Source organism: Sardina pilchardus, chromosome 6, assembly GCF_963854185.1.
Source record: "Sardina pilchardus chromosome 6, fSarPil1.1, whole genome shotgun sequence".
NCBI classification, from domain to species: Eukaryota; Metazoa; Chordata; class Actinopteri; order Clupeiformes; family Clupeidae; genus Sardina; species Sardina pilchardus.
The window spans coordinates 6,285,954-6,302,929 of record NC_084999.1 but is presented as its reverse complement, the minus strand read 5'-3'; the positions used below and the strand labels follow the sequence as shown (position 1 = coordinate 6,302,929).

The 16,976-nt window shown below is 45.5% G+C and overlaps 1 protein-coding gene across 1 annotated transcript; it reads right to left on the bottom strand.

Moving 5' to 3' along the window:
• Nucleotides 1–9,096: 9,096 nt before the first annotated feature.
• lyplal1 (lysophospholipase like 1) lies at nt 9,097–16,939 on the bottom strand. The gene is made up of 5 exons (XM_062538232.1): nt 16,837–16,939; nt 15,974–16,067; nt 14,596–14,765; nt 11,765–11,880; nt 9,097–10,553 (listed from the first exon to the last, which is right to left on the bottom strand). The coding sequence occupies exons 1-5, from the start codon at nt 16,919–16,921 to the stop codon at nt 10,308–10,310; spliced, it is 711 nt and encodes a 236-aa protein (XP_062394216.1). The 5' UTR covers nt 16,922–16,939; the 3' UTR covers nt 9,097–10,307.
• Between the last annotated feature and the right edge of the window lie 37 nt (nt 16,940–16,976).

The following is a 16,976-nucleotide window of genomic DNA, read 5'->3' as shown; positions in this document are numbered from 1 at the left end:
AATCACCTGTTAAACAGTGCACACATCTTGAGAAGCCACAATAAACAGCTAGAGAACAAATAAATATTAGAACAACAAAGTAGCATTTACCCAAGCAGCTAACCAAAACACCTCTATCAAAAGAGTAACTTTCACCCTTTTCAGAGAGGGACCAAGCGTTATCTGGCCGAGCAAAAGTTTACTCAAGTTGAGTCTGTTTCTACATCACAACTTCTCCCCTGTATTATGATCCCTCATTTGGTAGCAATCTAGGAATACAGCTGGAAGATGCTTAAAGATGTTGGCCATCAAAGTGAAGACAGTTCAATATCAAAGTAAATATATTTCCCTAGGTCTTTCAGATCATGCTAGAACGTCACGACTGATCAGACTAAAGCATTGCGGGCAATATTACAAAATAATTGTAAAATAAAAGTGCATGGCATGGGTTCTGTCAGTACCCTCCAAAAGATACATGTTCATGTGTGGTCCTTCCCATGGCCTCTCTGGGTCTTTATAACTAATCCCAGACAGCAGTTTATGCAGGAGTACTATATGTGCCGATTCAGTGGCAGCGGGTGACTCATAAAGCAGCTGAACAGGGTAAACTCATTTACAAATGTCCAATTGTGCGGCAGGCAGCCAAAACAAATAGGTACCCTGCAGGCTAGTTGAGATTTGAATCAAGAACTTTGATTATCTATAAGAATCAGTGGTGTCTGGTGACCAAAGTCCTCTGTGAAGTGACCCATTAAAACAATAAAGTAGTCTACAGGAAGATTTATTAGATTTATGTCCATGTCAAAACACAAAAATCAAGCAATTAAATCAAGCATTGAAACAATGTGTGGACTACAAAATCAGAGAGCTGAAACAATTACAAAGCAAAACAAGAGCTGTGTAGTGAAAAGCCCACCCACTAAAGTAAGGGCCACAAGAGGGCTGTAAGATAGGACAGAAGACAGAAGCCCACTGGGAAAGAAACATATTCATCTTTTTTTTGTTTTGGTTGTCAGTTGTCAGACAAGACAATTGTTTAGGTTGAAGTGACATTTATCACCTTAGAGCCAGAGACCACCAGCCAAGATTCAGCCACCCAAGATAATTTATGCATCATCTCCCGCTCTACAAAATTCAACATGAACAGCTGCGTCCCTCCCTCCCTCCCTCCGCAAAGAATCTGACAAAACACCCCTGAATAAATCCAGTAATAGACAACTTTGCGATTACAACTAGCTAATTGAAATGTCTCCTTACCCATTGCAGTCCCTGAGTGGACTTTGGTCTGGTGTGTCTGCTCTCCTTCTCTCTGCATCCAATTAGTGATGCTGATCACTCCATCACCACCAAAAAAATGTCAGATCCACCTTGTAAAAATGGCACTGCCTGGTGCTACTGTAGCTAGCGATAGCTTACATGAGAGTGTGCGAAGACTGTCTTTGAAGCTATCAGGCTATTGCTGGCTTGGGTTTGACACTGCTGGCAAGTTAACAATTAACTCTTAATTAACTCTTGCTGACCAAAAAGTGAAAATCATATTTTACAATGAACAAAAAACAACACAATATGTACAGAATCATCAATTCTGTACATATTGTATGTCTCAATCGTAGAGGAATTAGAACTGAAGAGAGGGAGGAGGTGTCACCCCTATTCATTTCAGTCGCCTATGCTAGGCTAGCTACTTCAGCCAAAAAACAAAAACAATTTCCCATCATCTTTTTCAAAATGGCCTTTCACTGGGCTCTTTTCCGGCAACATCTGGAGTTAGCCCATTAGGTGTACATTACAGATTAGCAGCTGTGCTGGCAATTTCTGCTTGGAAGATCACCTAATGGTCAGATGATTCTGCAGTGTAACCATATAGGATGAATATTCTATGTTGAAATAAATCACCATTTATTTTCACCATTAACAGGTCTATAAATGTGACCCTTCATTGTGAAATCAGTCGCTTTGCGCACAACGTTATTTTGAGAAAATCCACAATAAACAAACTTCCGGGTTAAAATGTTGAATTTCACGTTTTCGCATAATTCGACAGTATACAGTCTACAGTTTCATATCGTGATTTTACGGAAAAACATACGTCTTGACTGTTAAACATATTTGCAGTCATTCCCGTTGTCGACGCTGCTTAAAAAGATGATTTCTCCTCTGCTGGCATATCGTGATAGGAGAACCATGTCAACTTTGGATGCGGTTATCTTAGCGATAGTTTGTGTAATACCCTCTGATATACATATCATTGAAAGCTCAGTTTATGGCCTTTCACGTGAGCACAATAACTTAATTTTGTTTACAGTTATCATTATTGTTATCATTCTTGGTGTGAATGCCCCTTAATAAAGGTTGAATGAAAAAAATGAATAATACATAAATACATTATGACTCTAGAGGGAGCTCTTCAGGCACCAAAAATACCTACACCTGCATAGTGTACCTTTAACCTGCTTAGTGTACCTTTAACCTGCATAGTGTACCTTTAATGCTAAGTATCAAATAACTGTTCAATCGAGGTATTATTATGTTGCCATGTGTAGCCTGTACCATATTATAAATGAATATATGTGTACATTTAGCGACTGTACACAATGCACATGTAGGCATACACACACTCACACTCACTCACACACACACACACACACACACACACACACACACACACACACACATATACACACAGGTACACACACACTCACTCACAAACACACGCATAAACATACACACAGAGTAGACAGGCAGGCATACGCACGCACACACACACACACACACACACTCATAAACACGTACACACACGCATGCACAAACACACCCACAGGCAACCACACACATAAAAAAACACACACACAAACCCCATAATCCCCCTCCCCAAACACACACACATACTCACAAGTGAACATACACACACATAGACATAAAACACACACACAAATGCAGGCAAGCAGACACACACACACATCCCATTGCCCCACCACACACACTCAGAAGCGAAAACTCACAGAGAAGCACACATACACAAAAGCAAGCACACACATGCACACACTCATTTACATACATAAAAGTTGTAGCAGAGGATGGAGAAGTAGAAACAAATTGACCTGCGTGATTTATTTTTGCGGAGAGAATGAACTGAGCGGCGGTCACATTTTGTACCGCTTTGCAGTACATCTAGTTTCTCATCATACTGAGCTTCTAGTTGAATGGATTGGATCGGATTAGTGATATTTTTTATTTTCCTATATCCAATCCAGTAAGTTTGGCCAATATCGGGCCAATATAGCGATCCTGAGATACTAGGGTTGGAAACATTTCCCAATGAAGAGTAGCCAGACTCTCCTGAAAGAGAAACGAAGTGAGAGAGTTACCTGAACAAGCCAGCAATCTCACCCTGTAGTCCACCCCACAGGTCTTCATCAGACAGACCTCAATGAGGGTATTTCAAGTATACAGTAATTAGAATATGTCCAAACTCTTATGTTTTTGGAAAAAATATTCCATTTGCAGTACATTTCGACCATTACAGATCTTCATCAGGCAGACCCTAATCCTAACCCTAACCCAGGGCAGCAGGGCAGTTCCCCCAGGGCCGAGGCTTGATCCTGGGCTTCAGCTTGGGCCTGCTCTCCCCTGCCTGGCTCCTCCTGCTCGGAGCCTCTGGAGCCGGATCACATGGAAAGTAATGCGCAGTGGAAACTGGCTGCCAAGAAAAAAAAAGTCCACACTGCACCACTCTACTCTGCTGCGCTGTGCTCTGCTCTGCTGTGCTGTGCTGTGCTGTGCACTACGCACCTCTTCCAGAACAGCATTCCTTCCGTCTGACACATGCGTCACGAACCTGATTATCATCTAAGTGCACAAAACGCAATTTGGAAGAAAAGGTGGGCACCTAGGCAAAGAGAGGCTGCCCTCAAAAAGCAGTCAATGGTGCCAACGATAGGTGACTTCCAAGGAAGGGTGGAGGGTTTGCTGAGGGGTGGTGGTGGTGGTGGTGGTGGTGGGGGGTGCAGTCGTGGGAAGAGGTTGGAGCAGACTGATCATGTGAAGCGAATGCATCATGGGAAATGTAGTTCATGGGAAAAATCGAGTCAATGCTATGAAACACATGCAGGGCGACAGAGAGGACAGTGGGAGGGAAAAAATGATGATGGGAGGTGAAGAGATGATTTACACAGCGCTGGAAAGAGGAGGACTCGCGTGGGCACTGGGGACGACAGGCGGGGACCCCGACCTGTGACGTGAGAAGGCATGACGTGAGGCAGGGAAAATAAATGGTGTGTTTTATTTTCTTTTCTTTTTTTTCCTTTTTCTTTTTTTTTTTCAGGGGGATGTTGACATTCCTTCTCATTTCCTCACCTGAGTTCACCTCGCGGAGACACAGACGCAGAGGAGCCTTACTCATTCCCCATATCTCCTCACTGAATCATACAGGGCCTGCACCTTGCCTCTGCACTACCACAGCACACCAGTACTAACACTTCAACTGCACTACTGCACACTAACACAACAACAGCCATCTCCACTAACGCACACTTCAACTACACTAATAACAACATGAACACTCAACTACACTACACTAACAACTCTACTACACAACATTAACAATTCAGCAATGCTAAAACTTCAACTACACTACAGCAACACCGCACAAACACTAACACTTTCACTATACTACACTACACTTACAATTAAACTAAACTAACACTTCAACTAGACTACAGTAACAACAACGCACACTAACACTTCCACCAAACTGCACAAACACTTCAACTACACTACACCACACCACACCACACCAATTTTTTCACTCCACTCCACTACACTACACTGCACTTATACATTAACTACAGTACTCTATGCTAACATTCAACTGAAGTATACTACTACAATGCACTAAACTGGTACCATACCCTCCACTGGTAAGGCACGATAATAGTAGCACTACTTCACTGCTCAGATCATTGGGAAAGAACAGAGATTCAGAATGCCAAAGACACCACTGGCATTCCATTTCATACAGCACATTAGCTACCATACTGTGTGTGTGTGTGTGTGTGTGTGTGTACGTGTGTGTTTCTGTGCATATGTGTGTAACAAATTCATTCAATACTTTATTGCTACCGTAAACAGACAGATGTGCATTGTGTGTGTGTGTGTGTGTGTGTGTGTGTGTGTGTGTGTGCACTCAAGATTATGTGGAAAAGCAGATCCAAGGGGTCAATATTTTGAAATGGTAGAGAGGAGGACAGGATGTTACATAAGTCCTGAAACTGTACAGAATTTAACAGCCTCTATTGGCGCTGTAAAATACGACGTCCACTTCGCCAAGGCTCTTTGGACACCTTCTTTATACGTTGGACTGAGACAGGGTATACATGTGATGTAATAAAAGACCAAACATTTTTTTTTCTGCGCTGAAACGCAATTAGGTTTAAAAAAAAAAAAAAAAGCTTTGTCCACCACCACCTCTGCATCCTGTGGAAGTTAAAGGTACCACAGCGATGTTTGCGTTGGTGGCAAGGGTTCGGGATGGGTTGAGATGGGGTTAGGGATGGGTTGAGCAAGGGTTAGGGATGGGTTGAGATGGGGTTGGGTGGCTGGTTGGCTTCTAAATAACTGTGCAAACACTCGAGCAGACGTGGGCCAGGGCCAAGGCCTGTGCCTGACAATGTTCCACTGACAGGAACAACACCAAAATGACGGTTCCAAAGGCAATCCACCGAGACCCGACAGCAGGCCTTTGATGGGGAGCCAAATTCAGTCTTGCATGCTTAGTACTCCTCACACACACACACACACACACATACCGGTACACACACACACACACACACACACACACGCGCACACACACACTTGTACCTGTAGTATCATTTTACAAGTCTTCCCGGCCTTCAGGGATTTCATTATGAGCATGTCCCATTTGATCAAGGTTGGCATGGCAGAGAGGGCCTTCAGGGAGGAGGGCTGCAGCACTGCCTGCAATGCATTCATGCGGGACAGTTAGACATGTGCCGAATGAGGTGTGTCTGTGTATACGTGTGTGTGTGTGTGTGTGTGTGTGTGTGTGTGTTTGGGAGTATATATGCTCATATGTGTGTTGTGCCTAATCATGTGGATTTGTTTGAGGGAGTGCGTGTGTGCGTGTGTGCGTGTGTGTGTGTGTGTGTGTGTGTGTGTGTGTGTACAGTATGTGTGTGTGTGTGTGTGTGTGTTCATATGAATGTGTATAAAATAGTGTGTAAAACAGTGTGTGTGTGTGTGTGTGTGTGTGTGTGTGTGTGTGTGTGTGTGTGTGTGTGTGTGTGTGTGTGTGTGTGTACATTGTCTTTGTTCATTTGTCAGTAGCATGAAAAATGTGCCTCTCACTGACAACCCTTTTCATGTGGGTCTGGGGGCCTTTGCAGGATATGTCCCAAAGCCGGGCTTCACCAGCTACATGATGTGTCTACTCTGCATGCACATGACTCGTGTCAGAACTGATGGCCAGCCTGACAAAGGATCAAAGAGCGCCTAGGTGTGCATGAATGTGACTGCACACCAGAGATTTTTGTGTATGTGTGGGCATGCGTGTGTGTATATGTGAGTTTAAGGTGATAAACACCACTCCTAAGCCTTAGGGCATTCCAAAGACTTTGGCAGGAATTCTCCTCCACTCTCCAACCATGCCACCCGAGCCCACCTCCCCCTCCACCTCCACCATTCCCCAGCCCACCTCCACCTCCCCCTCCACCTCCACCATTCCCCAGCCCACCTCCACCTCCCCCTCAACCCCACCCTCTCCAGCACCATCCCAGCCCACCTCCACCTCCACCCCCACCCCACTCTCTCCAGCCCAGCCCAGCCTCCACCTCTTGCACTGTCTGTGCCCCCTGTGGTGCAGCGTAGTGCGGCGTGGCGCGGCGTGGCGCGGGGCAGCGTGGGCACAATGCAGCCCTGTGTCCCGAGTGAGTGAGCTCTGAGCTCTGACTCAGAGTGCCTCCTGGCCGGCTTCCCCCTCCAGCCTCTTCCAGCTGCCTGCGCTGCGCTGCGCTGACTCAAATCAAATGGAGCGCAGCCCATCAAAAGTCAGCGAATCCCTTCTCTCTCTCTCTCTCTCTCTCTCTCTCTCTCTTTCTTTCTCTCTCTCTCTTCCCCTCCTCTCTCCTCTCTCTCTTCTTCCCTCCCTCCCTCACTCGTTTGCCCTGTGTGTCCTTCCATGTGGGATGGCCCAGTGGTCCCCTTGACCTCCTTGAGACGCCGATAAAGTGCCACTGATTATGCAGCATGCCAAAATGTGCCGAGTGGGAGTGTGTGTGTGTGTGTATATGTGTGACTGTGTGTGTGTGTGTGTGTGTGTGTGTGTTTACAGTAGCTCCTGTCTGAACCCCACCCCACCCACCAAGCTCAGCTCAGGTTCCCCCAAAACTCTCTCACTGTCGCTGCACAAGATTTTCACCCTAGTCCTCTGCACCCCCCCCCCCCCCCCCTCTCTCTCTCTCTCTCTTTTCCATTTTCTAACGCGTTTAAAAAGGAAGGCCTTGTCAGGATTCCTGGTATTTTTGCACTGGAGTGCTACTCCCAGACCTCCGAGCTGTGTTAGCCTTGGCCTGAGGCCCCCTGAAAGAGCGGCGTGGAGCGGAGTAGCGGCGGGCCCAACATCCGGACGACCTCGAGCCCAACGGTGGAGGACTCGCTAACCACTTCCTTCCAATAACCATTAATGAAGCGATGTGTGTTACTGCGAGGACTACCGGAGCAAACAGTGCAGACGAGACCCCCAGAACACATGTTCAACAGATTTCCAGCTGAGACAGGATACAGGGGGGGAGAAAAGGACGATAATGGGGCTTCAAAAAGGAGGAGGGGGAAAAGGAGATGGACAGCCGAGGAGGAAGAGAACGAAAAAAGGAGAGAAAGACTGTAGGGTAGAGGGCAGCTGAAGACAGCCACGATACAAGAGAATGAGTGTCTTCACGCTAACAGCCTCCGCTTCTGCAGTAGTGTTCTGCTTCTGCAGTAGTGTTCTGGTTCTGCAGTAGTGTTCTGCATCTGCAGTAGTGTTCTGGTTCTGCAGTAGTGTTCTGGTTCTGCAGGAGTGTTCTGGTTCTGCAGGAGTATTCTGGTTCTGCAGTAGTGTTCTGCATCTGCAGTAGTGTTCTGGTTCTGCAGTAGTGTTCTGGTTCTGCAGGAGTGTTCTGGTTCTGCAGGAGTATTCTGATTCTGCAGTAGTGTTCTGGTTCTGCAGTAGTGTTCTGATTCTGCAGGAGTATTCTGGTTCTGCACTAGTGTTCTGATTCTGCACTAGTGTTCTGATTCTGCAGTAGTGTTCTGGTTCTGCAGTAGTGTTCTGATTCTGCATCTGCAGTAGTGTTCTGGTTCTGCAGTAGTGTTCTGATTCTGCAGTAGTGTTCTGCTTCTGCAGTAGTATTCTGGTTCTGCAGTAGTGTTCTGGTTCTGCAGTAGTATTCTGGTTCTGCAGTAGTGTTCTGCTTCTGCAGTAGTATTCTGGTTCTGCAGTAGTGTTCTGGTTCTGCAGTAGTGTTCTGGTTCAGCAGGAGTGTTCTGGTTCTGCAGGAGTATTCTGGTTCTGCAGTAGTGTTCTGGTTCTGCAGTAGTATTCTGGTTCTGCAGTAGTGTTCTGATTCTGCAGGAGTATTCTGGTTCTGCACTAGTGTTCTGATTCTGCAGTAGTGTTCTGGTTCTGCAGTAGTGTTCTGATTCTGCATCTGCAGTAGTGTTCTGATTCTGCAGGAGTATTCTGGTTCTGCACTAGTGTTCTGATTCTGCACTAGTGTTCTGATTCTGCAGTAGTGTTCTGGTTCTGCAGTAGTGTTCTGATTCTGCATCTGCAGTAGTGTTCTGGTTCTGCAGTAGTGTTCTGATTCTGCAGTAGTGTTCTGATTCTGCATCTGCAGTAGTGTTCTGGTTCTGCAGTAGTGTTCTGATTCTGCAGTAGTGTTCTGGTTCTGTAGTAACTGTTCTGGTGCTACAACTGTGTTCCAGTTCATAGACAGCTGATCATCAGTCCACCAGTTCTACAGTGAGTGGGTGGGTGTGTGTGTGTGTGTGTGTGTGTGTGTGTGTGTGTGTGTGTTCACATGGACCTTTCAACGTATTACAGAATACCAGTTATTTTAAGGTTCACACAAATAGGACATTTTATTGACATAACATAACCATCTTTATACATGTAGTTCAGGTATTTAAAAAAAAAAGTCAGTCACATTAAAGGTCTACTGTGTGTAGATTATTTTGTTCAAGAGAGAGCTGACTCTTGACTGGAATTCATGGAGTCTGTAAATTCAACATCAATCCCTTGTATTCTACAGGTAATGGCTTCTTTCCCATAACAACCACATTTTCATGTCTGAAAACTGTAAGTGACGGCATGATACAATTAACACAAAAAAACACAATGCATAAACAAAAAATGTATACCGGTAATGAAATTGTATATACTATAATATCATATTTTATATAATATGCATAGATTGGCACAATATGCAGGTAAAATGCAATATGGTCATTCGTAGATTTTTCTAACAACATAAATTACACTGTACACTCTAGTCTATATTCTTTCCCAAATCAGGCATGCTGGAAAGCATTTCAGAGTGGGTTTGTGAACATGGTCAATCACTGAGGGTAAGACTTTGGGATGTTGAGGGCAGTCAATCAGTACATCTGTAAATTACGTCCTCTGGCTTAACCTAACTCAGTGTTAGACATTTTGGTTCCTTTACTTGAGCTTTCTTGATCCATCAGCTGTACATGTTCATTTGTGCGAATTCACTAATGTGCGTGTGCTGGTATGAGTGTGTGGGAGTAGCATGCTGAAGTGTGTGTGTGTGTGTGTGTGTGTGTGTGTGTGTGTGTGTGTGTTTGGGTTTGTGTCTGTGTGTCTGTGTGTGTGTCTGTGTGTGTGTGTGTGTGTGTGTGTGTGTGTGTGTGTTTGTGTGTGTGTATCTGTGTGTGCGAGTGTGTGTGTCTGTGAGTGTGTGTGTGCATGTCTGTGTGTGTGTCTGTGCATGTCTGTGTGTGTGTCTGTGTCTGTGTGCGCACATGCGTGTGTGTGTCCTGTCCAGTCTCGTCCCCATCTCAGCGTGCGTCCGCGCCCCTACTCGGCGTGCCCCTCCTGCGGGGGCAGTTTGCAGAGCAGCCAGGCGCGCAGCAGCTCCAGCTCGGGTGTGTGTGTGTGTGTGTGTGTGTGTGTGTGTGTGTGTGTGTGTGTGTGTGTGTGTGTGTGTGTGTGTGTGTGTGTGTGTGTGTGTGTGTGTGTGTGTGTGCGCGTGCGCGTGCGCGTGCGCGTGCGCGTGCGTGTGTGTGTGAGTGTGTGTGCGTCGGCGCCCCTACTCGGCGTGCCCCTCCTGCGGGGGCAGTTTGCGCAGCAGCCAGGCGCGGAGGAGCTCCAGCTCGGGGGCACACAGCTGGTGCTGCAGGCCGGGCAGCGTGTGGAAGGACACGCTCATGCCCGTGCGGCGCAGCTGGGCGCTCGTCTGCTCGCCCCACTCGTGCAGCACCAGGTCGTCGCTGGCGCCGTGGCACTGGAACAGCTCCGGCACTCCCAGCGTCCCCGCACGACGCTCCTCCACCGCCTGGGGGCACAGATGGACACACACGTGAGATGGACACACACACACACATGAGAGATGTACACACACCCACACATGAGAGATGTACACACACACACACACACACACACACACACACACACACACACACACGAGAGATGTACACACACACACACACACGAGAGATGTACACACACACACACACGAGAGATGTACACACACATGCAGATGAGAGACGTACACACACACACACACACACACACACACACATGAAAGATGTACACATAAGAGTATTATCAACTACATAAATCCACAAGTAATGGCACTAATTAGCTGATCTACCTGCCTGAGGACATGTGCTAATTACAATCAGCTGTGTAAGTAAGTTGGAGTTTCCCACCAGTCACTAACCCTTAGACACTGCACCTTCAAGGGTGATAACGGTGGAGGAGGGAATACGATGTGGCATAGAGTCACATCACTTGTTCCAAGTGCATGAGCTGCATTTCTCTATGACAGTGGTTCTCAAACTGTGGTGCGGGTACCACTGGTGATACGCGGATTCTCTGTTGTGGTACTCTGGGAGTCTCCAAGATGTTTTATTTCATGATAAAACAATCACTTCAAATGATATAAAAAATATATGTATATAATTAAAAATGACTAAACTTCAACAAATGTTTTTATCTTTCTTGAAAAAAACAAAACAAAACAATGCAAAACAGTATGTACAATGCAACAAAAATATATATTTAAATTGGCCAATGCTATTGTTTTTTAGTAATGCCGGTCATAATGGGGGTACTTGGAGAGTCAAATGTTCTGTGAAACTGTGAGAAGTTTGAGAACCACTGGTCTACGACATTCATGCATAAACTTGCACTCGTGCATCTCTATTAACTGACCACTGGTTTCTACATCAGAATCAGCGTCAGAATAAGCTTTATTGGCCAGGTTTGCGTAACAAACAGGTAATTTTGACTCCGGTTAATCTTTGCACTCAAGTACAACACTCAACAATAACATAAAAAACAGTAAAAAAAAAAAAAAAAAAAAAAAAGAATAAGGACAGTAAGTTATGTATAAGAATAAAGGAATAAATACAGTAATCCTCAGTGTTGCATTTCTATATCCATCTCCCCAACTATCTGAACAAAGATGAATATGAGTGAGTTAAGGCAGCAAGAATGGGAATAGGTATAGGATGCAATAGCGTCATCAACAGTTGTCGTTACCTGATAGACGACGGAGTCTTTATTCAGGAAGCTGGATAGAGCAAAGACTCCTCCCACTTCTGGGTGGTACCTGCAGGCCAGGTGCAATGCCATGGCTCCACCCATGGAGAACCCACCTTTTGGGGGAAAAAAACGGGGAACAGGGGAAGAAAATTCCAGGTTAAGTAAGTAAAAGTCTGGTAACTTCTGGGACTTTTCTCCAGCCATAATCTGAGTTCGCTGGTCTCGTAATTTTGCCTCAGAATTTCTAGCTACGGTGCTTTGTTAAGCCGACGGGCTGCTTCGGAAACCTGGGACGGATTTTCACTTTTCCCGACCCTGGACTTTTCCACCCTAGGTTGGGAATTACGGGAATGCCAGACAGAGTTTCTCTCCCACTGGTCTGGTTGGGCTGGCACGTCTGACTGCTTCCTTAATGCCGAGGCTAATTCTTCTCCAAGCCTTTGAACAGCCAGTACTCAGCTAGTGAGCTGGAGACTGGGAGGGTAGTGGGGAGGGGGATGGGGGATGGGGAGGGGGGGTCCTCCTCTATTGTGATGGCAGCGTACTTCACTGAGGGCCACATGCTTCTAATTAACCAGAGGGGCTAATTATGCTGTGATTCACTGTCGGGAGGAAAAAACTGGTGACAGTCTTGTGCCTTGTGCTGCAAAACGCTCCCAGACCAGGACAAGGAGATTAGATCTCATCCAACTGCGTGTGTCAAATTTGCTCAGTCGAGCACTGGCATTTATTACATTTCAATTGAACTCAAGTCAAGCAACTTGTCTCACTCATAATTCAAATTCAGACACAAAAAAAACAATATCAAAGGTTCTGCCACACGGAACAGCTAATGGAAGAAAAGACAAAATCCTGAAAGGAATTGAAGTTTAATTGACAAGTTAAGGCTGGTTCTTGAAAACAACTGAAGAAAGAGAAACAGGAAGACACAGAGAAGACAGAAAGAGAAAGAGAGAGAAAGAGAGGGAAGAAAAAAAGGGAAAAGTGAAAACTGGCCCTTAGTTCCACATCATCAAGTTTCTAACTCTCTGGAAAAGGCACCCTCGCACGAGCCCCCCCCCCCCCCCCTCCTTAATCTTACACATCTGGGTGCGTCTGGGCATTTGCTGCACATCTGGGAAAGTGAAGGAGTGCCCATCACCCCGTCACAGCCGTAAGGAAGACACCGCCAAGCTCGGATGGGGGGGGGGCGGGGGGAGGGGGGGTTGAAGTGTTGGAGGAGAGACATAGCACCGTACAGATGGAGAAAGAGACACCACCCTCACATGTTCTGCTGCCATCAGATGACCTGTTGCAAACAGCAAGATGAGGATTCACCTCCAAAAATGTCTCCAATAAGTTTCAACGAGATGTCTCCACCACATCTCCTCAGAGCTTCATCTTCTCACCTAGAGAGAGAGACAACTTGTCTGGTCACGTGGTCCTGTGATGACCACCGCTGGTAACTGACGCCTTATCCTGCTCTTCTCTCTCTCTCTCTCTCTCTCTCTCTCTCTCTCTCTCCCTCTACTTCCATCTTTCCACGACCGATCTTGTGTGTCAGCACTCCCTCGCACACTTTTCCTCCCCCCACACACACACACCTCTTTGTTGTTTGGTAGAGCCTGCCGCATGTGTGTTTGATACCGTATTTCTCTCTCTCTCTCTCGCTCTCTCTTTCTCTCTCTCTCTGTCTGTCTCCAGGGTCTTTCCCATGGACCAGCACTCCTGAAAGATCGAGAAGGAGAAACACACACACACACACACACTTGCGATGGTCTGCCGACGGCCCTCCTGAAAAACGTTTTCCATGGAAAGTCCTGGCACTTGTCAGGCCGACGGCTCTGGAAGTGGACTCCGGGTGCAGACCACTCCGCTTCTTCGGCGTGCGGAGTGACTCCAATGAGTATTTATAGTTAATGACAAAATGTTATGATTTAGGAAGATAATATTTCAGCAGTCTCGCAGGCACATGTGTTTTTTCAATCAGTTTCTCTGGAACCGAGTTTAGGGGCTTTTCTCTCCATCCACACAAGACCTTTCACACAAAAGTTTTTTTTCCTCGACCGTATGTGTGTGTGTGTGTGTATGTCTGTGTGAAAGACTTTTTAAGAATTCACAACTATATATATATATACACCCACACACCCACATATATTTCTTGATTTGTCTGTTAACCCTTTTATCTCCCCCCAAAGCTGAATGGCTTGCGCTCTGTGGAGAAGCTTGCACTCTCTCACCCTGTGAGTAGCTAGCACAGCAACTGACAGTGTGACCCCTCACATTTCCTGTGGGAACCTACCTTGGGTAGTTTTTAATAGTCTACCATTTTCACAGCACTTGTGCTGCCTGCTTGTATTTCAAGATTATTTACATCTGACATATCCTGATAACCCAAAATACTTCAGGATTTAGCTCTGTGGAAACCTGAGAAACCACAGAGGCTACACAATGTTGCTGCAAACATATGAAAGGGATGGAAAGTTTGATAAGTTGCATTTTTTGTTCTTTTTTTGTTGTTTGTTTAATTTAGTGGTCAGAGAGAACTGTGGGGATGTTGTGTGTGAACTGTGGGCTGAAGTGTGTGTGTGTGTGTGTGTGTGTGTGTGTGTGTGTGTGTGTGTGTGTGTGTGTGTGTTGCTACTGATTACAATTATATATCTGTATACCTGTGTGTGTGTGTGTGTGTGTGTGTGTGTGTGTGTGTGTGTGTGTGTGTGTGTGTGACTGTGTGTGTGTGTGTGTGTGTGTGTGTGTGTCTGTGTGCCTGTGTGTGTGTGTGTGTGTGTGTGTGTGTGTGTGTGTGTGTGTGTGTGTATGTGTGTGTGTGAGTGTATAAGAATTCCTACCGATTACTATCCTGTGTTTGGGAACGCCAGCCTGGATCTCGTCCTGGACGATGGCTCCAAGAGTGGAACACATGGCATCCACAGAGTCCAGGTGCTCTGGGCAGTCCCTGGAGATCTTGTGCCGGTCGAACCACACGTTAGACAGAGCGCCCCGCATCGGTGTGTAGGGCCTGAGAGAAGTACACACACACACACACACACACACACACACACCAAACTTGCTATCAGAGCTTTGAATGGGATGTGGTTATTATGAGGTGGCTTTTACGGGTGGTTGCTGTAATTATTGGATTGGAAGAAATGATTAACCAATAGGGCTCGCGATTGTGACGTGAAAACTTTGCGGGCAGCCATATTGGCAGCCTCACTATGTTTACTATGCGCCTTGTAAGGATTTACTCCAGCCTGTTAATGTGTTCCTGTTACTTAGTTTTTGCCTTCTTGGTCGTATGTTGCTGTGTAGTGGGGTGTAACAGCACAACCCACGATCGCAAGAGGAAAAGAATTGCTAATACTATACATTTTCTGCTTCTTGTCTTCTGCATCTGAATGAATGGATTATAACGTTCGGTGCACTACCAACATGGCAGCAATATTGCAAGAATATTATGTGGGAGCTATGAATATTGCTGGGGAGTCTGTGCTTTATTTCTACTATACAAGAGGCGTGATCAATGGGCATCTAGTTCAAATGACTCCATACGCTTGGACAGTCCATCAACCAATCAGACCAACAATCCGGGTGTGCCTGGTGGATAAGCCAGTTTCTGATTGGAGAAAGTAAACATGGACAGGAAGCAGGAGAGATAGATGCGCAGGTTTCCACTATACCTTCATGACACTACCCTGTTTTGGTCGATTTTTACAGTTCACATCATTGTGCAACTCAAATATGAATGGAATCCAATAAAAACGGATCAAAACCCTACATTACATGCATACACTACATACAATACAGAAAAATAATAACACAGTACAGCAACAGAGTATTAGTGTCTCTGCTGTCCACCTATCCATATACTGTAAGTCATGCACCTAAATAGCTCAACTGTGCATTTGTGTGCATTTGTGTGAAGTAAGCATATGGATAAGTGGATAAACACACCGTGCATCTTGGGTGAAATAAATGTACCAAATGCAAATACTTCTGATCTCATGAGATGTGCCATTGTTTGTTGCTGAATGGGAGCATGATTGTGAAGTCAAGTCAAGTGGTACAGTCGTAAAGTGATGATGACTATACTGCCCTTGGTTTGGCTTTGATATTGAAACAAATAGGAGTGCCTCTGTTGGAGCAATGAATCCCTATTGAATAATTACATTACGGTTTTCTAGATACATAAAGAAAACATCACCAGTTGAGGCCACAGAGACTTACCGGGCAGGAGCCGTAGGGTAGATTATTCTGATATGGGGGAACGCCAGATGAAACGTGTCTCGGACCCACCCCCGAAGCCCCAGGCCTGTGTCTCCTACACAGCAAGTGAAGAGTTCATCAATAAATCTCAATTATCATTACAGCCTATTGCAAAATGTAATCTTGTTTCTAACAAGGCTACATCTTTTTTTAGATGAAGATTATGAACTTCTAGAGAATCCTAGGCTACAGCCACCTCCTCAGATAGAGATAGCCTACTTCAATTGTTCTTGGACTCAAACCGCACTTTCCCTTTTGGTTTGTTTTTACACTGTCTATGAGGCATGACTTGCTTGTTCTGTACAAATGTGTTTGAAAGAAAAGGGAGAGAATTGTTTTATTAGGTAGTGGGAAACTACACCCACCCCTTCATTTGTAAGGGAGTCCGTGATCATTTATCTTAATTTATCCCGAAATAAATAAATGAGTAGTAAAGATAAGCAAATCTTCACAAAATGAGACGTGAACTCTTTAATCCCAGGTCAAGAGTTTTTCCTCGAAAACTGACTGAGCCCAAGAAGAAAGATCAAACGTGAGCTCAAAAGCTCCACACAGATGATTACAACGCGAGACGAGTCCTTGCAGGGCAATTACTTCTGGGATTCGTATTGTTTACGTATCCATGCTGTATCCATGTTATGTTATGCTAGTAGCCCGATGCACGTATGAAGCTGTAGTGTAGCCTATGTGGGCTATTAGGCTACAGTTCACCTTCACCTTGTCCTGAGTTCAGCGATAAAATAAATGAACACGGTAAGGTGACACAACTTTTACGTATATATATAACACGTTTAATAACTATTCTCGAGGAAAGAAAATGCCACCTGAGCCATGGAGGAAGATAATCGATGCGGAATGTTTCCCTGTTTGAGACACAACACATCTGTGTAATTTCTGTGTCGCAGCCATGCCGGGGAGTGAGGAAATCTCGCGATACTACCGGAAGTCTGTGTGGAAAAAACAG